Below are 21,911 nucleotides of genomic sequence, written 5' to 3'. Positions count from 1 at the left end.
TGTTTTTGTATTTTCTATGCAGATATTTTATTCATGCTTCTATCACCATATTCACCACCAAATACAAATTCAACAACGTAATAAAACTCCAAATCAAAACCGCAAACACTGACGTTAACGTAGAATTACTGAAATCTTTATAACCTTTAATACGATAATTCTCTTCGTCCAAAAAGTCATCTTCAGTGTCTGTGGTTAACATGTTAGGAGACGGAGATAATGACGATGACGATGAGCCAACGCTTGCATCAGGAACTGTTTGATTTGATAGCAGGACTGATGAATTCGACCTTGGCTTGATTGTACTATGAGACTGGGCATGGGGTTCTGCTTCAGTATTGGTGTTGGAGTCATCACCAATCAATCGCCTGCTTTCTTCATTATAGTTGCTCGTCAATGGATTATGATGGTTTCCATTCTCTTCCTCTTCGTCATCATCTTCCCAACCAGCACATGGATGCGACTTGCGCAAATCTTGAAGTCTAATTGCCGGCTCCGAGCTCGTAAACCTCTTGATGGAATTGATCTGAGTATTGACTGGCGCAACATTGCCCACTTCGTTATCAAACAAATTGGTTGCGATATCAATATCTTCGTCACCATCACGCACGTAAACAGGCACCTTCATGGTATGTTTATTGCATGTAAACCAGATTAGAGGAGCACTAACAATAGGCAAAAGCAAAGATAGTACAACTTGACTGGCATTCAATGTCTTTGCTAGTCCCTCTCTTCCAGCAAAAGTGACAACAAATAAACATGGTGCAATTGCCATTCCACGTGTAATTAATCTTCTAGCGATTGGTGGTAAGCTCCATGACAAGAACCCCTCAGAAACCATCTGTCCTGCCAATGTGCACACCACACCTGCACTTTGACCAGAACATAACAATGCTAAAGCAAATACAAATCCAGCCGTGGGAGACAAGTGCTTTGAAAGTAAATGATAAATGGTAAACAAGTCGGCATTTTCGTAATTGTCATCGTGATCGGAATCATAATCAGAATCATCTCCATCGTCATGATCATCACGCGAGCTAACTTTTGAGCTACTGAGTGTGGCGCCTGCAACTATTAAAATGGCTGAGTTCACAAACAAAGCCACAGTGAAGAGTGAGATCACCAATTCAATAATTGTGTATGACATCGTGTCCTTTATTGCATGAATTGATGGTCTATAATCGTCGTCTTCATCTTCGTCATCAAGAGTTGTTGTATCAGAATCTTTTTCGAAATGAGGAAGGGGTGTATTCAATTCCCCTGGGTGGTGTGGTATAGAAAATGTCAATTCTTCGACATTTGGTGGTTCATGTTCTCCTGAATTGATAGTGATTTCATCACTTGTAGTTACAGCTGACAATGAAGACCGGGGTTTTCCCTTGGGCAATGGCTTATAAAATCCATTCTTGATATCGTAATCTTTCAATCTCGACTGTACTAATCCAGACCCAAGGTACAAGGAATGTGGCATTACAGTGGCACCCAATATGGCCAAACTCAAGAATAATCCATTCCCACCTTCTCTTTCAGACATATCAACAACGTTTTCATTGGGGAGAAAACCTCGTAGTACTTCAATAGTGGAAAAATTTATCGATTTATCATGACTTACCTGATACAATTGGATTCCAAAGCAAACAACAGTGGCAGCAACCAAGATTGACACAAAGGATTCAAATATCCGAATGAATAAGAGTGGACCCTTAGGTCTATATGCAGCCAAAACAATCAAAACATCAACAACGGTAACAATGACCCCCAAAAACAATGGTATTTTGAACAAGATATTTAATGCAATTGCTGTACCTACAACCTCAGCCAAATCAGTTGCTATAATGGCGATTTCAGTCATAATGTATAGTACGAGGTTCGTCCTAAACAGAAAATGGGCTTTGCAATTAGCTGCTAGATCCAATCCCGTGACAGCTCCAAGTTTGGCCGCTAGTGTTTGTAGGAATATGGCAAGACAATTTGATAATAATATGGAAAATAAAAGGCTATACTTGTATGCATTTCCTGCTGATACTGCTGTTGAATAGTTACCTGGATCTAGGAAAGCAACACTAACCATAAGACCAGGGCCTATGAATCTTGAATATTTTTTGATGGTTGCGATGATATTTCGTAGGTTGATTGTTCTTGTTATGCTTGTGAATGACATTTTTGGAGAAAAAAAAAGAAAGGATGTCTGTATACTAGTTACTGGTTGCAAAGTTAAGTTGAGATGATGCTAGTGATGCTTGACAATTCGAAGCTTGTAGTAAGTTGGTAGTGTATCCTTGAAGGTGCTTTTGACAGTGAAGACAAGTACTAGTGGTTACGCAGGAGTAAATGTCACGAGTTGTAAAAAGTTTGTTTAAATTTTTTTTTTTTCTGGTTGTGTCTTTGTTTCTGTTGTAACCTTTTTTTTTTTTTTTTTTTTGTTTGCGTGTTTTGTATTCTGTGGGTAGAATAACTGTGGTGTTCCGTGTGAACCCTTTTGGTGAATGAAGTTGTAGAGCTGAAAGGTAATTTGTTCTATGCCTCGATGCGAGACGTAGTTGCGAGTAGTGTGTGAAAATCTGCGGTTATCAAAAATGGATTTGGATTTATGTGTACTCAAAAAGATCGGAACGGAACAATATTTCTCAGCCTTGTTTATTGTGAAGACGTGTTATGAGGACAGTTGCGGAAGTTTCGTTTGACAAATAGATAGTGATTGGATCAATCTTGTGGTTTAGAATAAAGCGAAAGTGATGAACTATATGTATATACATGTACAAGCAAGATCAAAATGCTTAAAGTTCTTGGGTAAATCCTTTTCCATCCAATCTACTTTAAAAAAATTGGGGTAAAAAAGAAGAGACAACTCTTTATCCATCGCTAAAAACTTTTGTTTCCTATTTCTTCCGAGGTAAGTCACATGATGATCACATGATGTGACGTGCCATTTTTTGTTTCTTGCAGTTCTTATTTTGCGACATTGCTTTTTCACACTTTGAATTTTGTGACATTCAAATAATTCACCGGACTTCTCTTTACCATTTGTCAAAGAGAAGAAAAAAAAAGAAAACTTCGGTTATTAATCTCCATCACTTTAGGGTTAGATTGATACACATCTCAATTGAAGGACAGATTTGTCATACGATCAAACTGCACCACACATACTATAAATAATTATCTATTCATTTCAACTTTTAAAATATGCTTAGAGTCACATTTGCTAAAGCAAAAGTACCCTCTTACGTTCGATTATTCCACCAATCCAGTTTCAAATATGCCGCATCAGTGTTTAAGATGCCGGCAATGTCACCTACCATGACTGAAGGAGGAATTGTGTCATGGAAGGTTAAACCCGGTGACAGCTATAATGCGGGGGATGTATTGTTGGAGGTGGAAACTGATAAAGCAAACATTGATGTTGAAGCAGCCGATGATGGAAAATTATGGGAAATATTGGAAAACGATGGTGCTAGTGGTATTTCAGTAGGGAAACCAATTGCTTATATCGCTGATGTTGACGATGATTTGAGTACATTGGAGAAACCCAAAGTTGAAGAAGAGGAACAACCAAAGGAGCAAAAAAAGGATGAAACACAAGAAAACAGCAAGAATAAGCAAGAATCAAAGGCGAAATCAGCAACTGAACTGTCAAAATCAAAAGATACCAAATCAACCAGTGAGTCCAAAAAATCACCATCATCATCAACAGCATCTGATTTAGAAATACTTCAAAAAGCCAATCCATCACAAAAGTTTTCACCAGCTGTTGAATTACTCTTGAATGAAAATAATATTTCTCGTGATGATGCCATAGCCAAAATCCAAGCTACAGGACCCAATGGAAGGATATTGAAGGGAGATGTATTGGCATACCTTGGAACTATACCAATTGAAGCAGTAGTTGATCTTGCCAAATATATCAAATCAAGAGAACATTTGGATTTGTCTAATATAGTGGTGGCAAAACCAGAAGAAGATGCGTCTAGACAGCAACAACAACAACAACAAGGAAAATCAAAACTGGGAGAAGCTGCTGATGCTAAACCAAAACCAACAAATATTCTTTCAATCGAATTTTCTGCTCCATTAGCTGAACATATTGGTAAACACGATTTCAAACAAGTTTTTGAAACTGCAATTACTTCAGCAATTCATGATACATATGCTCATAAGTTCCCACAATATGCCACTTCGCCCTCACCAACTTCAGTTTTTGATCAATATGATGTATTCGAAGAGTTGATTACTGCGCCAGTTACGCAAAAGAGATTTGAAGTTTTTGATATCAAGTACAATTTTTATGGTGGTGCCACAGCTAAAAAACCAGCTGTCAATAGATTATCTCAACAACCAAGGACTGATTTTGACGATTTGATTGGGTTACCTAATGCCACTACTCCAGTTGTTGAAGTGGGAAAACCAAGAGCCAATGTGAGTTTTAAAGTTAAATTTGATGAGAAATTGTCAGATTCAAAGGAGTTTATAAAGTATTTCGAAAAGGCATTGCTTGATGAAGCTGAATTGTATGATATTCCTGCTAATTTGTTAAGAGTATCAAGCTAAAGTGAAGATAATTTTGTTTAAAACGATAATGTATAAACAATAAAAAACATTGATGAGTAGTACACTTTGAGGGGTTGGGATAGGGTGTAAGTTGGTGTCGTATCTTGCTTCTTTATGACAGTCTACAAACGCGACATTGAAGTAAAAAAATAAAAATATAAAAATTAAAAATTAAAAAAAAAAAAAAATTAAAAAAAAAAAAATTTAAGTCACTTTTTTTTTTTTTTTTTTTTCCCTCTTCCTATTCTTTCTCCTCATACATAGCTAGATTAACATAATCTACCCAATCAATCAATCTACCCAATAAAAAACCAATCAATCGAGTTAGGACCGAATTTCACTATTTGATTACCCATTGTATCTACTAGTCATTTCTTTTGTTTCATTGGATTCTAATTTAACACTTCTAGTGGGAGAAAAAAAAAAAAAGAAAGAAATTAAAAATTAAAATTACAACTTTACATTGTTTTGGTTTTGTTTGTTGTTTGTCTGTGTGTCTATTGATTGTTTTTGTTGCTTGTTCTTTGGAAGAAGTATAAACAAAAAGAGGAATAAAAGAGAATATATCATCCATCCATTAACAACCCCCCATTCCTAATAACATAGTAGGGTATCATTGCAAACAAAATTGCATAGATTGGTAATTGGAGCTTATAATTTGTATATTCAAATATTCACACCACAGGGAACCACAACCACTTTAGTTAACCTAAAAAGGGCATGTTTAACAATATGTATCCATATCTGGGATACTCCACCAACTTCACCACCAATCCTTCTACTTCTGCTTCATCAACAACCAAGGGAGCACAACCAGGTAAACAGCAGTCACCATCATCTTCATCTTCATCATCAACACAACAACAACTTCAACAACTTCAACAACCACCTCAAGGACATTTAAACTCTCCTCCCAGTACAAGACAACAACCTTTTATTGCAAATACAACCAATCCTGCATCTTATTTCAATAGAAACGTTAGTGGTACTTCTTCATCTACCAACTCATCAACCAATTCACGAGGCGTACCTTCATTGAGCCACAACAGTATGCAAATCTCATCAAGGTCAAACTATGGTATTCAATCTATGAGTGGGTTGGGGACACATCCAAGCCAATACCAGATCTCCCAACAACAACAACAACAACAACAACAACAACAACACCAACAGAACCCTAATCATCTTTACTATAACTCATCCTCTCATGCAGTCACGCCACAAATATTTAACACTCAGTTACAAAACGATCATCCTCAACAATTGGATCCTAAACAGTTGCAAAAGTTTAGTCCACAACAACAGCAACAACAATTTCACCAACAAGCACAATATTATCAACAACAGCAAAATCAACAGCACCAACTGAAAAGACAACAAAATCTGCAACAATCCCCACCAAACTACCAACAACAACAACAACAACAACTGCAATTCCAGCAACTGCAGCGTCTGCCTCAGCTCCAACAACAACAACTGCGTGGGTCTCCTAATGTGGCTTCCTCACACGCACACCAAACTTCCCTTTCTTCAAACAACACCACTGGTGTAGCAGCAGCAGCTGTCTCAGCAACTGGTGTCACTGGCGATCAAAAAGTGAAGAAACCCAGAAAGCCTAGAGCTACTAAAAAGGAAATGGAAGAGAAGAGACGATTGCTTTTGGAAAAGGAAGCCCTTCGGATTCAACAAGGTGGTTCACCTGTTGTAAAAGGTGATGCTGCTAGCGCTGATGGCAAAAAGAAAAGAGGGCGTCCAAAGAAATTTATTCTTGACCCTTCAACCAACACAATGATTGATTCTACACATCCTAATTTTAAACAGTTGAATAAAATCTTGAGAGAAAATAATGCTGCCGCCGCTGCCGCTGGATCTGCGCCAGCCCCAACCGGGAACAGCAATGGAGTTTCCCACACACAAACGCAACCTCAATACATGTCGAATTACAGTGACAACTCGTCAATTCACCAACATCAACATCAACAGCAACTACAACAACAGCAACACGCTCTACAACAACGGGAACTTCAGCAGCAGCAACAACAACAACAACAACAGCAGCAGCAGCAGCAACGAGAACAGCAGAAACAGCAACGAAAGCTGAAGCAACAACAAAAACTGCAACAAAAGCAACAACAAAAGCAACAAGAACAGGAGATCCAGCAACGAAACGCTCTTGTAACAACCGGGTTAGCAAATCTTGGGGATGTGGACCTCCAGCAATTGTTGAAGACGAAAGATAAGCGAGGCAGGCCTAGAAAATTCCCAGTTGAGCAGACTGGTATTACAATCAAAGGTGTGAAGATCAATGCCAAGAAGTGAGTAAACTTTTGCAATTCAGTGAGTTTGTTGTTACTGTTTCTGTTTGCTGATGCGTTGTGGTTTTGAAATATGTGACTTATTGATTTCACAATGATAGAGACATAATTAGTGAGTTATTTTCCAGACCGTTTTCCTTTTAACAATTTGAATTAATACACTGCCATACTTTATATGTTTTATTTTTTTATTTGTTTTAATCTTATATTTTATTATCGTGATATATCATTGGTATTCAATTACCAAATATGGATTTTTGTAGTTGTAAAAAAATGACTACTGTATAAGGATGTTTTTAGACTAAACTGCATTTTTCTACTTTTCCCTAATTTATGTTGCAAACCGCTGAAAAACAGAACACCATCGGATAACCACACCATACAACAATTCAAAATCTTGACAGGCTTTTCTTCGACTTACATCATCCTTACATGATTTTATTCATAAACCTACCAACGGCAATCATAGGCGAGCAAAAAGCTCTCACCATCATACACAAAGCATCAACCAATCGACTCACTTCATACAAGATCCAAACAAACAATATCAACTCCAAAACGATAATCAATGTTTGCAACTGTGGGAAGTATCCACCAATAAAGTCAATTGGTGTATAAATCAATTGCATAATGTGTATTTGTTTGATCAAATCGAGCAAGTTGCTGACTGTGTTTAATGGAGATATGGAGTCATTTGTGAAGTCACTGGTACTGCTGTTGCTGCTACTGCTTTTGCTCGTTGTTATCATGGATTGGAATGAAGTTGGTGGTTGAGCCTCGAGCTGTTTTGTTTGTGGGTTATAATATAGCTCTTGTGTTATTGAATCTTCATCACTTGAATCGTATTCAACAATGAATTCACTGGGTGAGGAAGAGATCAAGGAGGATGTATCGCTCTTTTTCGGGTAGATTACTCGATGAGTATTTCTTCTTGCGGTAGTGTCACTTTGAAACATGTGCTTGGCTGGTTGGTTCCAATTTGTGAATAATTGTCTTGAACCATTGGCAAACCTGGCCCGTTTTTGACCTTTCAGTTTATGAGGCGACTGTGTCCCGACATTGTCATTGATATGTGTAGAAAACAAAGTTGTTGCAGGAACCATTGCCTTATCTCGACTCTGTCCTGGTACTGACTGATCACTTGGACTTTTGTTGTGATAAAAATCATACCATGACCATAAATAACTAAAACTCAGTGAGACCATCGAAGTAATTGCAAACTCGTTTCCAGTTTTAGCTACTGTATCATTTCCTTTCTGATTAGACTCGGGAATATTCTCACTTGATGATGATGATATCTCAGCCAAGACATCTTGCTCTCTGTTCCCACTAATATGCGAATCAAAATCTCTTCCCAATTCTTTCTTAGCTCGATTGACCTTGTTTTTCCATATGGTTTTTAATGTTTTCTTCTTCTTACTCCTCCTTTTCGGTGTGCTCCCACGATCACCAACTTGGCTAGCTTCTTGTAGGCTCGCTGCCTCTTCTGCATCGTCATCGTCATCATCATCGTCGCTCACCTCATTCACAAAGACATCTCTTCCGCTTTTCCTCCTTCGATGATCGTAATAATTGTAATCATTGTAGTCGGATTTTACAACTTTGATACTCTTTAAAAATGTTGCAAGTTTGGCATTGGTGCCTTTTGTTCCAGCAACATCATCACTTTGTTCAAATACTGTATCTATAGGATTATACTTGTGTTGTGGCTCTTCCTTATTAATGAATACTTCACGGAAAGTTTTATGAGTATAAAGTTTGGGCTTAACCTCCTCTGCTTCGTCATAACGTTGTTTTTGCTTCAAGTAGTAGTCATTGTTTTTATTCTCTCGTGAGGGGAGCTTTCTTTTCTGATTTTCTTGCAACAACTTTGTACGCTCAATAGGCGTAACTAATATGTTGTTATCATGAATCTTTTTCAATTCCGCTGGAGTGGGCTCTGATCCAAGTTGATCCTCTGGAGCCACTTCAGCTTCAATTATTGGCTTGGATGGATTAGCACTACTTGCTTTAGGTGAGTCATTTGAGTGCAGGCTGGTAGGCGGGTCACGTTTAGGACGGACGTTTCGCATAATTGGTGCCCTATCATCCGTTTCAAAACCTTGTAGGTTCTCATGAGGTGTTCGTGGAGTTTGGTAATTATCCTTGTGAGCGTATTGAAAACGTTGTCTTTGTTGTCTTTGTTGTTGGTTTAGATATTGGGTTGTGTAATAGCCATTGCTTGTGACGTTCATCATTTCATAGAAAAAGCTCAACTGAGTAGTGATGTTATACAACTGTACAATCAAGAAGATGTGGTTACACTTGGTTTTTTCACATCACAATTCTTGATTCCAGATCAATGCCAGAAATGAAAAAAGATGGCTGGTTGATCTGAAATGTGATACAAAATCAAATGTTTGATACTTTTTGTGTCGCAAATTTCAATTTCGTGAAATTGCAACCATGAATTAAACCTTAGTCTCATTTCAAGTTGCGAGGATGTTATAAAGAGGGCAACTCCATGATGATGCATTGTAGTGTCTCAAAACAGTCATCGTGTTGATTAGTATACATATTTCATTTTGCGGGTACAGTCGACTCAAATGACCATATCAGTTAATGACCTGTTCTGGCAAAGACAGAGACACAAATAAAGTATGCCAGGATCAGTTGAGCTGAGATCCATCTTGCCTGAGATGTAAGCAAGCTACCTTATAACCAACACCTTTTAACCTTCATTACATGGGCGGTTGACATCATTGATTAAAATGGAAACCGGAAATCGACAAAACAAAGCAAAAAAAGGGGCTAAATATTCACTGCTGATATACTGAGGATCTTAAATCTCCACGTGTTATCCTTCTTCTTTCGCAAACTATTTGCGAGAGATCCATTACTTACTTTTTTGTGTAGTATCTCCTCTCCCGCGATAATTCATCATATCGCACAGCAGATTTTTATCTCTTTCCTCCCCGCGCTTTAAATAAGAAGGAAGCCGATGGAAACAGAAAAATGAGAAATAGAAAAACCGCGCGACGTATGCACTAGAAGAGCAATCATCACATATAGTCAAGGACGATTCAACTCCCAGAACAAAAGTACGAGAAATTGATCAACGATCATACGCAGAATGGGGCGGGCCATGCACATAAGTCATTGCAGTCTATGACCACTATTGCTCTAGGTATTGAAAACCCGGGTGCATTTACAATATCGGACGTGTGTAAATGAACAAATTTGATTATTGCTGCATAATTAATGGTTGCAATTTACACCGGGTGCATAGAATTATTACAATTACTTCGAGCGAATTCGAAATTCGGTATAATGAAATACAATTATGCCTTACAAGAAAAGGAGATTTGAGGGGTTTCCTAACAATTAGTTTGATTATAAATATGGAGCCAAATCCCCTTGAATTTGCAGACGAATGTGTTCGATTTTACTACTTCAATCATTCATCAACACAACAAACACAAACTTTACAAACAATCGAAAAATGGGTAAACCAAAGGTCTTATTAGTTCTTTATGCTGGTGGTAAACACGCTCAAGAAGAAAAGAAATTATTGGGCGCAATTGAAAACGAATTGGGTATTCGTCAATTCATTGAAGATCATGGTTACGACTTAGTTGCAACTACTGACAAAGACAGAGAAGGTTCTGCTTTTGACTCCAACTTGGAAGATGCTGAAGTTGTTATTACTACTCCCTTCTATCCAGCTTACTTGACCAAGGAAAGAATTGCCAAGGCACCGAAATTGAAAATTGCCATTACTGCTGGTGTTGGTTCTGACCATGTCGATTTGAACGCCGCCAATGAGAGAGACATTGCCGTTTTGGAAGTCACTGGATCCAACGTTCAATCAGTTGCTGAGCACGCCGTCATGACCATGCTTGTTTTGATTAGAAACTACAACATTGGTCACTTGCAAGCTACATCTGGTGGTTGGGATGTTGCTGCAGTTGCCAAACAAGAGTATGATTTGGAAGGTAAAGTTGTTGCCACTGTTGGTGCTGGTAGAATTGGTTACCGTATCTTGGAGAGATTGGTGCCATTCAATGTCAAGAAGTTGTTGTATTACGACTACCAACCATTGCCAGCTGAAGCTGAAGAGAAATTAAACAAGGCATCCAAATTGTACAACGATGTTGACACCATTGTTGAGCAAGTGGATAGCTTGGAAGCTTTGGTTGCCGAGGCTGACATCGTGACAATCAACTGCCCATTGCACGAAAAGACCAAAGGTTTGTTCAACAAGGAATTGATTTCAAAGATGAAAAAAGGTGCTTACTTGGTTGATACAGCTAGAGGTGCAATCTGTGAAACTGACGCCGTTGTTGAAGCTTTGGAATCAGGTCACCTTGGTGGTTATGGTGGTGATGTCTGGAACGTCCAACCAGCTCCAAAAGACCACCCATGGAGAAAGATGCACAACCCATATGGTCCACAGTATGGTAATGCCATGACCATCCATGTTTCAGGTACTTCATTGGATGCTCAAGCTAGATACGCTGCTGGTGTTAAACAAATCTTGACCCAATACTTTGACAAGACTTACAAATACAGACCACAAGATGTCATTTGTATTGATGGTCACTATGCTACCAAAGCTTACGGTCAACGTGATGCTAACAACGCTGAAAAGTAAGTAGGTGTATGATTTTACAGAACCAGTTTATATCCGTATATTGATTGAATAACTCCATTCTGCTTTGCTTATTCGGTTCTATACCTCTTTATGTGTTTAAAATATACTTTTCCTAAAGCTTTCACCATGAAATACGTTGATAAATGTAAAAGACGGATATCCGGAGGGTGTGTTTTGTTTCAGGGACTGAATACAGATTAACCCTAAATTGAGTCCTTGTGATACAAACAAGCGCAAATGTTTTGCGCGATTTAGCTTTGTGTGATAACTATAACATGTGAATTGCGACAGAGTTTTGCTACAACTGCTTCTGACGCCGTCATCGTGTGTTTCCTTCTAGTGGCATAGGTATCTAAAGTGGTTTGCACATGAAGACAATCTTATGGTTATGTAAGTGTAATACACAGACGGTCCTCCCCCTCTCAAATCATAGTAGAAAAACGATGCCAGATTCTATGTGAGCTCATGCAATATGGCTTTACTCTCGCTCGGCTCTTGTTAGCATCGACGTATCTGTCTAAGCTTAAGCAAAGTCCGCTGTCCAAATGTCATAATGCTATCCCAAGTTACAAAATTAGAGTAGAACATTGTATGAGGATCTTGTCGGTGTCCATTGAGTCATAGACACCTATTAGAGACGTTACAACGAAACTCTCCTTTACAAGGTAACTTGCATTCGTAATCCATTCCAAAACTACATATAGACTGCCTAATATCTACTTTTTGTCGCGTTGTCCATAGGCTTTAGTGGCATAATCACCATCAATACAGATAATATCTTGTGGTCTGTAATTGTAACTCTTGTTGAAATACTCAGTCAAAATCTGTTTCACTCCAGCAGCGTATCTAGCTTGAGCATCCAATGAAGTACCGGAAACATGGAGAGTCATACCGTTACCATACTCTGGACCATATGGGTTGTGCATCTTTCTCCAAGGATGATCCTTTGGGGCTGGCTGAACGTTCCAAACATCACCTGCGTAACCTGCAATATGGCCTGACTCCAAAGCTTCTACAACAGCATCGGCATCACAAATTGCACCTCTGGCTGTGTTGACAAGATAGGATCCCTTCTTCATCTTTGAAATCAAAGACTTGTCAAATAATCCTCTTGTTTGTTCGTGCAATGGACAATTAACAGTGACAATATCAGATTGGGATACCATGTCCTCCAAACTTTCAACCCTTTCAACAATGACATCCACACCATTGTATAATTGGGAAGCCTTGTTTAATTTCTCTTCAGCCTCGACTGGCAATGGTTGGTAGTCGTAATACAACAACTTCTTGACATTGAATGGCACCAATCTTTCCAACACACGATAACCAATTCTACCAGCACCAACAGTGGCAACAACTTTACCTTCCAAGTCGTATGCTTGCTTGGCAACCGCAGCGACATCCCAACCACCAGATGTAGCTTGCAAGTGACCAATGTTGTAGTTTCTAATCAAAATGAGCATTGACATGACAACATGTTCAGCAACTGATTGTACATTTGAGCCTGTAACTTCCAATACTGAAATCTTCTTTTCATTGGCGGCGTTCAAATCGACATGGTCAGAACCAACACCAGCAGTAATGGCAATTTTCAATTTCGGTGCCTTGGCAATTCTTTCCTTGGTCAAGTAAGCTGGGTAGAAGGGAGTAGTAATAACAACTTCAGCATCTTCCAAATTCTTATCAAATTCCGAACCTTCTCTATCCTTATCAGTGGTGGAGACTAAATCATATCCATTCTCTTCAACAAACTTGCGAATACCCAATTCATTCTCAATGGTACCCAACAACTTTTTCTCCTCTTCAGCATGCTTACCACCAGCGTAAAGAACTAATAAAATTTTTGGTTTTGTCATTTTCGATTGATGTTTATGATTTGTAAAGTGTAGTTAAGATTGATATTGACGCTATCATGAAATACAATTGACGTAACAGGTTCATTCTCTCTATATTTATACCTTCCCCCTCTTGAGGTGGTTTCCCCTCTCAACCCCTTTTTACTTTGTGAGATTTAAAGTTGCAATAATCACGTAATTCTGTAGGTTGTGTTAAATTAGCGCAAATGAGGGAGAATTGTGTAATACTCCGCGAATGGTCCAATAAAAGTGCGTACTTCTCGGTAAAGAGACTCAACTATTGTTAGAGCTGGTAATTTGTTCCGCATTGCCTGAGCTGGTTATGCTCAATTGGCAAAGTCCGTTTCCCAAAAAAATATAACTCGGATTTTGGAAAAGGTATCCAATCAGGAAGGCAGACCAACTCCAGAAAGTCCAAGTCAATTAATTATTACTCTTTCCTGGCATTCTGTACACAAAAGAGAAATTATTATAAGCTGCATCTACGCAATTAAGGAAATTTTCATCTTATCCGAGTGATTTAACTAAAATGCCTCTCTCTTTATTATCCTGCTCTGTTTCACCACTTACTCAACAAAAGACTAAAATTTTAGTTTTTGTGTATGTGGGGAGGAAGAAGAAATTATAACGAGCTCACATTTGGCGACGCGCACTCTTTGAGTACACCCTAATTAGGAAAAAATTAGAGAGAAGATTCTGCTACTTCAAGGGGCTTTGATATCGGAGTCAACGAGCCTTGTTTTACAAACTCCGAACTACCAATTTTTGCAAAGAAGGACGAATCGTAAAATCAACCACTGTTTCACATTTCCACACAAAACTACAAACATTACATCACCTCCAGTCTTATGCCCTATCAAGTTGTATGACATTGCTGTGGTATCCCAATTTTTTCAAAGTTAGCGAAGTGTCACAACCATATCCTTCCAACGAGTTCATTTGTAAAGACCCATTCCAATAATCAGCGTATACAGAACACATTGGCAATCCCATACCCAACTTGTATTCATGAGGTCTCGCCATAAGATCTTCCAAAGTGGATCTTTTGTTTCCTAAAGTCCACTCTGCGGCATCGCCTTTCGTTCCAGCTGCTTTTGGTGTCACAATGGATGAGCCCGCTTCAGTGACCTGTAAGTTTGAATACAATTGTAGACCGGGTATGCGGTGAAAATTAGCTAAACTTTTTCTTGCCAATTCAGGGGATTTACCAAAAGACCAAATCAGTTTTAATTTATCGTGATGAAGTCCTCCTCCTTGATCCGATATTCTAAAGATGACATCTTGTTTCAGGTCGATTATAGTCACTTTAACTGGGGGTAAATTTTCCCCCTTTGAGGAGTTCAATGTCGCCTCAAAAGAATTGCGAAGAATTTCGTGCAACATATAGTGCAAATGGGGCACCATGAATTGGAGTTGGCAATCAAGATCACCCTCTATCTGCAATCTGGGTAGTAATTTAGCTTGGGAATACTGATGGCACAACGATTCCTTAACCATTTCTGCCACATTATTGAAATGATCAACAGCTTTACAGTTTTGAAAAATCTCACCGAGGTAATGCGGCGGCTTTTTATCATACGGCTTCTTGCGATAATTTTCACTCAAGGACAAGTGCTCCTCAACAATGAGCCTTCTACTGATTCTTGATCTTAACATACTGCTCATAAACGAATCTAATTGCTCTTGTGGGAGACTTTCAGCAATTGACACCTCCAAAGCCCCCATCATTAAATGGGACAAGTTGAATGTATGATCATCCAACAATGCTGACAAAGTTGCGCAAAATTTCTCATTATCTTCGACTGTATTGATCTTGCCAATCTTGCGAAATGCATTAAACAGATGATAATAACTTTCATAAATTTGTGCCAAATGAAAATTGTTCACCACCCCAAAAGGCAACACCTGTAGATCACGAATCCTCATTGCTAACCTTATAGGGAGCTCAACGCGAACAAAGTTGGCACTGTTGATAATTTTTTGTTTTGTCAATGTATTGCCATAGCCAGCTAATTGTCGCAACGACACTGGATGTGGATGTTTTTTCAGGTAATCTAGTAAAACAGTATTTTGATAGAAATGTTGAGGATTGAGTATATTTGAATAGTTTGGGAATGGGCCTAGGTTTTGCATGTGTTTCGCAATCTCTTCCTTGCTAATGTCAGATAAAGCATCATCATGAATGTATGAAAACGAGCTTATCGGGGGTCTGTATTTAGAATTGAAACGCTTGCAAAGACAAATACCCTTGAGCAGTATTCTGGACTGGTATTTGTATAAGAATGACTTGTTTGACCCAAGCATTGTTCACGCCACGGTTGAAACGGATTTCTGGGGTTTTGGTGAAGTACTAATGAATAAACAGAACTTTTTTTTTATTTTCGCGACCGGTCGAGGGGAACTAGGGGCAATGAGATGCTTGATAAACTTAGGCTCTCATTATTTGAGAATATAGTCAATGGGTCAGAAATTGTTGAGGATGAGGTGTTGAATGAATTTTTGAATGTCCCATACAACTGCGATCCTGAGGAGCTATGTTATTACACCAAAGACGAGTCTACGTTGAAGTTTGGAGACATCAGCGGCCTCCATGAAGTCAAGATACCGTTTGGTTCAAAGGGCAAAACAAAGAAGAAGAGAGTTAGTGATAAAGGACCCGTGATAATAGGTACTTGCCTAACAGAAGGGTTCGACAAATTTGAACAACCAAATTTGAACGACGTGTACCTGCTAGAGGACTTATTCAGGTCGTTGCAATATTTGATACAAAGCGGTGAGCTATCACGAGATAGCCTCAAGTTTCTTACTATGAGGCGGCATTTAATGAAGCTAATGTGCATTCCATTGAATAAACAACCAGTCAGTTTCAATGTAATTTATTGGCGGGGATTGATTATATTTGCCTATGATTGGGATGAAGAATTAAAGTTGATTCCTGACGATTATCTAAAATTATACCAATATAACGGTTTCAAGTTTGAGGAAGTAGTCACCGACCATGCAGCAGATGAACCAAAATCTCTGTTTCATTCAGTAACGCAACACTTTGCTGGCAAGAATATGATCACTTATTCAGCTGAAATTGACTGCGCAATTTCCAAAATGCCAGGACTATCCAACTACGTAGAGTTGAAAACACATTCCAGTCTTCCAGATGACAAACTCAAGACAGCAAACAAACTTCAAAGAAAATTGATGGCATTGTATTGTCAGAACAAGTTCATTTCATGTAACTACTCAGCCATTGGCTTTAGAACAACTGACTTCAGACTTCTGTCTATTAAAAAGTATACTCAGTATGAGTTAGTGGGGTTGTTAGACAAATTGCCTATATTCTTATCAAATCTGTGTTTTATAAAAACTAAACACATTTTCCAGTGGTACAACCTTGTCATAGGTTGGTTATGTCAAAAACTGTTTAATGATAACCAACCACGTGTATTCAAACTTTCCTTTGAGAGGGAAATTGAGCTAATGGATTCTCATTTGAGCATGAAATCTGTCACTGGTGAAGAAGAGTTGCGAATTTTCAATAGACTCGTCCCTGAATGGTTTCAAAATTTTTATTAACCTATTTACATGTCTATACGGTATGGTGTGTAGAGTCTTAGCTTTATAGACAACCTTAGTTCCCCAATCAGTAGTCTAGTCTTATTCCTGGATGGAATCTTTTATAGCCAACTTTCTTGAATGCGAGTCAAAATAGTCACCTAAATCAGCGACAGTCATAGCACTAGGGTCAGCAGTCATGACATGTTTGTCTTTAAATGAAACCTTAATTTCTTGTTGGTCGGATGGGTTCTTAAGAAGCTTGAAGTCAATCCTCGCTGTAGGTGGCATGCGCGAGAGAAAAATTCTCGCGCTCTTGGCACCAGTGCTGAACGGGTTGAATTTTACCAGCACGTTTGAGAAATACTTGGTGATCATTGTAGGTTGTGGGGAATGTAGGTTATATGGGCTCCAGTAGATGTATAGAGGTAAAAAAGAGTGAAAAAAAAAAAAAAAAAAAAAAAATAATAATAATAAAATGTGGTAAAAATCTAAAGCCGCACTTTTCCTAACTTGGAGTTCTATTCCCTACAAACCTATTTACGAACTGAGCTCCCTTCGTGATGCAGAAGAAGTCAATACATTGGTTGACATTTCAATGTTGGCGGATCTCACTTGTCTCTTTTGAAGTACCAGTACGTATTTGATATTTCTTCTCGTCTTGAGATGTCCCCAAGTAAAATATGCTACAGGAATGTATACCACAAACATTGCCTTCAATACTAATTCATGGAAAGAGTCGTCAGCAACAAATGATAAGCTTAAAAACACTTGAATCATTTCAACTATCACAGATAATGGGTAAGTAACATAAAAGTTATTATATTGCAACCAAAATAAGAAATACGGCGATGTCCTTGTCTTAACTCTGAATGCATGATAGCTGTAATGAATCATATACTGTAAACACCAAGCTGTAATGAGCAAGGAATATGATGTATGCTTGGCAATCTTTGGGTGAGGGAATATAACTCCATAACAGATCCATGTCATTTTGATGCCATTCAGTAAGGACCATAGTTGAGTTTTCCATTTGGTACTGTCCAAGGTTAAAAGCAACAATGTTCCAATAAGGGGAGTCACAGCAACAACGTGGAAGAAATCGGCAATGCCTCCTGGGAGAAATCGTCTCCCTACTAGTGGTAGTAGAATCAAGAACCGAACGAAACAACAAAACCATAGTGTCGTCGTGGCAACATTGTAAAATAATAGTAGTCTTTCTTTGAAAGAAAGTTGATGTAAAGGCATTGGGGGAACTCAATTGACCAAGTATGCTTGAGGAACAAGGATGGAAGAATGTTTGCATTGAATTTTTCAGGAAATCAAAAAAGAAAAAAAAGTGACACGCGACTAGGTTACAAGTTTACACATGAAAACCTGAACTTTGCCGCTGCTTTGCCTCACCAATGAAGCTCATATTTCTTGTTCTCCTTATCATTGGTCTCGCCTGCGCCTGGAGTCCAGAAGATTACGAAATATTCAAGCTCAATGACAAAGTTCGACAAGTATTAGGTCCAGATGTCACTTTTTATCAATGGTTTAATTTGACCAAAGGTTCCAAGTCAACTCCAATAGAGATTAAAAAGGCGTACAGGAAATTGTCGAAAGCATTACATCCAGACAAGTTCAACAACAATGCAGCAAGGAAGAAGGCAGAAGAAAAGTATGCCATTCTATCCTCGGTCAACAATATTTTAAGAGATGCTTCGAGAAAGGAGAGGTATGATTATTTTCTTGACAAGGGTTTCCCCAAATGGAAGGGGACTGGATACTACTATTCAAAATTTCGTCCTGGGTTAGTTTTAACTGTGGTGGTGATCTACGTCCTCGTCAGTGTCTTGCACTATTTTGCTTTAAAAATCAATCGAAGACAGAGCTTCAAAAGAATCGCTGAGTACAAGAATCAGATAAAGAATCAGGCTTGGGGCGGATCAATTGTGCCACCTTCAGACGGTTCAGATAGAAAGCTCGTCAATGAAGCAAATAACACCACTTTTGTTGTCAAAGGTTCTGGGGACGTTTACGTTGAGAACGATGACGGCTTACATCTCATTGACGAGTATGACATCAATGTCAATCCCACTTTCAAAGACACTTTGATTTTCAAAGTACCGGCAGGATTGTACAATTTGACATTAGGAAAGGTGTTTACACCAATTAATACAGAGGTCATCTACGAGAAGCCACATTCGGAGACTCCAGTGCAAGGTCAAGTTGAACAGGTTAAAAAGAAGAAAAGTAAAGGTAAAAAGATGGAATTGGCAAATGGAAAGGTGGTATATAGTAGAAAGAAATAAAATCAATAGTTTCTTTTTCTATTATTACTCATTATGCTTAGACACTCTGCGCAACTCATTCCCGTCATCCTCCTCATCTTCATCAGATGAACTTCCTGATAAATGATCCACGTCATTGTTTTCTATTGGGTCCTCTAGTTCTTCATCCTCATCCACAGCATGTGGAGTTATGTCGCCACTCGGGGTCATTTTCCCAACCTCGACATCAGCAACTTTGGGACCATCCATATCTTCGTCCTCGTCGTCATTGCCACTGTCATGTACAAATTCATCATGATTTGAAGTATCACCAAGAATGATTTTTTTTGGTTCATTTGGATCCACATAGTCATCTGAATTGTCAAAAGCGTCACCTTCGTCAGCACCCAAGACGACGTTGTAAACCTCCCTCGTCTTTGTCAAGACGTCGTTAACAAACCAATTCCATTTCTCGCTCAGAATGGCCTCAACGATTGTGTGTGATATAAGGTCAGGTTTGTACAAAGAAGTGAACTTGACGATTTCTTCCCCAATAAGAATCAAATGCCCCATATACCCAGGTCGAGGCTCAATTTCGTTCTCATAAGAACTAACAATCAAATCGGTCAAATCACACTGATTCTTTTTGAATAATTCAACGATCAAAAACGAATTGTACGAGTTGAGCTTACCATTGAAAATCTGTTGCACCAAGTCAAACACCACATTATGGAAAAAATTGTTCCACTCATACTTTGTGAACTTGCTAACAATACTCAACAATATTTTCAGATCAATGAGCTTGATCTTGAAAAAATCACCCACACAAGGGTCCAGTCTGATCGCCTTATTTCTTTCTTCACAAACAAAGGGGTTTTCTGGGGAAATTGAAGGTTCCTCATCTTCAGAATCTTCGATGGACTCTATATTCTTGATTAAATTGGAATAATCGTGCTTGTCATCATGGGCAAATTGTACGTCATCCAACGACACGTCGTCTAGCCCAGAGGTGACATCATGGATATTGGGAGACTCCACGAACGCAATCTTTTCATCTAATGCCTTCTTTAGACGTTTTGACTGTTGTAATCGAATATGATCTCTTATATTGATAATTTTCCTGATTTTCTTTGAATTCAACAAGGTCATATTTGAACAATGAAGAAGCTCGGCTATTAGCTCGGATATTTTGAACCGTGTAAATCCCAAAATGTCTGAAGTTACTCCATTGGGTGGTATTGGCTCGATTTCAAGTAGTTGCTCAAACTTTTCTAAATTGTCAGAGAAAATCTCCAACATGTCGCCCAAATATATAGGATCTCTTGGTCCAGGTGGATTTTGCTCAAAATCTTTTAGCCACTGGAACATGACATATGAGTTTACTTCACCTGGCCCGCCATCGGCATTTTGGAGCAACGAGCTATATGAGCCACAATTCAAATCATAGTCCGAATTGTTTTTCCTGATGAGCTCAATGACTATACTGACACAATTGTTGATTCCATGTTTATTGGTCTGGATTCTACCATCTTTCCCTTGCACTTTTTGCAACATGATTTCGTGTACAATGATGTTTACCACCTCCGGTGACACCAATTGTCGCGTTAGCTGGTTGGGTCCTATATTGGTTTCTAATACAACTGCCAACGCGGCATTAGATGATATGGTAATCAAGGCTTTCAAAAAGTCCGTTGCCGAGCTCTGTCGAAAGTATAGCTGGTGATCAGGGATGTATGGCGTTTCGTCAAATTGTACTGGTTGTGGTTTCAAGATATCGATCAACTTCAACACAACATCCTGTTGGGCAATTGTGTCAAGGATACCAGTCGGTGAATCTGGTTTATCAGTTTGTATTATTCGGAAAAAGTAGTCCATTATTGCCGGTACTTCGATCTTGGCCAAAAAAATATCCACAAGATCACCTTGTCGTCTCACAAAGTTCAAAAGCTCGATACTGTTAAACTCTAGTAGTTGATCTAATATGTGCACTAGATAGGACACAGTTGGGCAATTTTCCTGCAAATTCTCCAATTTCAAAATCAGCCATAATTTGTTCATGAGATTGGGGGTCTCAATAACTCTGCTGGAAATGATTGAAATGTCAAATGAAAGAATGTCAGCCGCCGCCTGGACTGATCTTCGAAAAGCTTCATCTTTGTCTTCTTCTCCTTTGGCGTTGTCAATTTCGTCCACTTCTTCCAAATCAGTTGCTGGGGTGTGTTCTGCTAATGCATTTTTGATATTCTCCTCCGCCTTTAATCCTTGTTGATGAAAAAAGCCGACACTTTTCTCTAGAATTTCAATGAGGCCTGTTAGTATATGAGGCTGTATCAATAGTTCAATCAATTTGATCCCTCTCGCCTCTTTGTTCGACCCTGTATTATTGTTATCATTATTTTGTGAATTCAATGATGCAGAATCAGATAATGCTGCATGTGTGGGATCGGGGTTTGACTGTGCAAACAAAAAATTGCCACCTTTGTTGACATTTCCTTTAACTGTGTGCAATTCATTAAGCAATTCTTGTACCAATGTTTGATCCTTGACAATATCATCAACGCTCACTGATGAGAGATCATGAATTGAATCCAAGAATTTCAGCAACGTATTGTTGCTCAGTGAAGAATTGTTAAACGGCCAAAACGACATCTTTGTTGGAAAAAAAAAAAATATCGATACAGGCCTCTTCTTCTACAATTTATCTCTCTTTCTATGGATCAGATGAAATGCGTGGCGATAACAAATCTAAAACTTGGGT

The 21,911-nt window shown here is 38.7% G+C and overlaps 12 protein-coding genes across 12 annotated transcripts; 5 read left to right on the top strand and 7 right to left on the bottom strand. All coding sequences in view use genetic code 12, as the record gives it.

The window, feature by feature from the left end:
- Nucleotides 1-31: 31 nt before the first annotated feature.
- CPAR2_203490 (divalent metal ion transporter) lies at nt 32-2,161 on the bottom strand (the record flags this gene model as incomplete). Its single annotated transcript, XM_036809218.1, has 1 exon — nt 32-2,161. The coding sequence occupies one exon, from the start codon at nt 2,159-2,161 to the stop codon at nt 32-34; it is 2,130 nt and encodes a 709-aa protein (XP_036665876.1).
- Nucleotides 2,162-3,183: 1,022 nt separating this feature from the next.
- Nucleotides 3,184-4,545, top strand: PDX1 (Pdx1p; the record flags this gene model as incomplete). The annotated part of the gene is made up of 1 exon (XM_036809217.1): nt 3,184-4,545. One exon carries the CDS (start codon nt 3,184-3,186, stop codon nt 4,543-4,545), a length of 1,362 nt encoding a protein of 453 aa, XP_036665875.1.
- A 720-nt stretch (nt 4,546-5,265) lies between these two features.
- CPAR2_203470 (uncharacterized protein) lies at nt 5,266-6,864 on the top strand (the record flags this gene model as incomplete). The annotated part of the gene is made up of 1 exon (XM_036809216.1): nt 5,266-6,864. The coding sequence occupies one exon, from the start codon at nt 5,266-5,268 to the stop codon at nt 6,862-6,864; it is 1,599 nt and encodes a 532-aa protein (XP_036665874.1).
- A 424-nt stretch (nt 6,865-7,288) lies between these two features.
- On the bottom strand, nt 7,289-9,097 carry CPAR2_203460 (uncharacterized protein; the record flags this gene model as incomplete). The annotated part of the gene is made up of 1 exon (XM_036809215.1): nt 7,289-9,097. The coding sequence occupies one exon, from the start codon at nt 9,095-9,097 to the stop codon at nt 7,289-7,291; it is 1,809 nt and encodes a 602-aa protein (XP_036665873.1).
- Nucleotides 9,098-10,341: 1,244 nt separating this feature from the next.
- Nucleotides 10,342-11,493, top strand: CPAR2_203450 (uncharacterized protein; the record flags this gene model as incomplete). Its single annotated transcript, XM_036809214.1, has 1 exon — nt 10,342-11,493. The coding sequence occupies one exon, from the start codon at nt 10,342-10,344 to the stop codon at nt 11,491-11,493; it is 1,152 nt and encodes a 383-aa protein (XP_036665872.1).
- A 716-nt stretch (nt 11,494-12,209) lies between these two features.
- Nucleotides 12,210-13,349, bottom strand: CPAR2_203440 (formate dehydrogenase; the record flags this gene model as incomplete). Its single annotated transcript, XM_036809211.1, has 1 exon — nt 12,210-13,349. One exon carries the CDS (start codon nt 13,347-13,349, stop codon nt 12,210-12,212), a length of 1,140 nt encoding a protein of 379 aa, XP_036665871.1.
- Nucleotides 13,350-14,195: 846 nt separating this feature from the next.
- Nucleotides 14,196-15,653, bottom strand: CPAR2_203430 (alpha-ketoacid dehydrogenase kinase family protein; the record flags this gene model as incomplete). Its single annotated transcript, XM_036809210.1, has 1 exon — nt 14,196-15,653. One exon carries the CDS (start codon nt 15,651-15,653, stop codon nt 14,196-14,198), a length of 1,458 nt encoding a protein of 485 aa, XP_036665870.1.
- Nucleotides 15,654-15,764: 111 nt separating this feature from the next.
- Nucleotides 15,765-16,919, top strand: CPAR2_203420 (uncharacterized protein; the record flags this gene model as incomplete). The annotated part of the gene is made up of 1 exon (XM_036809209.1): nt 15,765-16,919. One exon carries the CDS (start codon nt 15,765-15,767, stop codon nt 16,917-16,919), a length of 1,155 nt encoding a protein of 384 aa, XP_036665869.1.
- Nucleotides 16,920-17,000: 81 nt separating this feature from the next.
- CPAR2_203410 (mitochondrial 54S ribosomal protein mL53) lies at nt 17,001-17,276 on the bottom strand (the record flags this gene model as incomplete). The annotated part of the gene is made up of 1 exon (XM_036809208.1): nt 17,001-17,276. The coding sequence occupies one exon, from the start codon at nt 17,274-17,276 to the stop codon at nt 17,001-17,003; it is 276 nt and encodes a 91-aa protein (XP_036665868.1).
- Nucleotides 17,277-17,438: 162 nt separating this feature from the next.
- Nucleotides 17,439-18,146, bottom strand: CPAR2_203400 (uncharacterized protein; the record flags this gene model as incomplete). The annotated part of the gene is made up of 1 exon (XM_036809207.1): nt 17,439-18,146. One exon carries the CDS (start codon nt 18,144-18,146, stop codon nt 17,439-17,441), a length of 708 nt encoding a protein of 235 aa, XP_036665867.1.
- A 158-nt stretch (nt 18,147-18,304) lies between these two features.
- On the top strand, nt 18,305-19,195 carry CPAR2_203390 (uncharacterized protein; the record flags this gene model as incomplete). Its single annotated transcript, XM_036809206.1, has 1 exon — nt 18,305-19,195. One exon carries the CDS (start codon nt 18,305-18,307, stop codon nt 19,193-19,195), a length of 891 nt encoding a protein of 296 aa, XP_036665866.1.
- Nucleotides 19,196-19,219: 24 nt separating this feature from the next.
- On the bottom strand, nt 19,220-21,802 carry CPAR2_203380 (uncharacterized protein; the record flags this gene model as incomplete). The annotated part of the gene is made up of 1 exon (XM_036809205.1): nt 19,220-21,802. The coding sequence occupies one exon, from the start codon at nt 21,800-21,802 to the stop codon at nt 19,220-19,222; it is 2,583 nt and encodes an 860-aa protein (XP_036665865.1).
- Between the last annotated feature and the right edge of the window lie 109 nt (nt 21,803-21,911).

Source organism: Candida parapsilosis, contig 005809, assembly GCF_000182765.1.
Source record: "Candida parapsilosis strain CDC317 annotated contig 005809".
NCBI classification, from domain to species: domain Eukaryota; kingdom Fungi; phylum Ascomycota; class Pichiomycetes; order Serinales; family Debaryomycetaceae; genus Lodderomyces; species Lodderomyces parapsilosis.
This window is presented reverse-complemented; position numbering and strand designations above follow the sequence as displayed.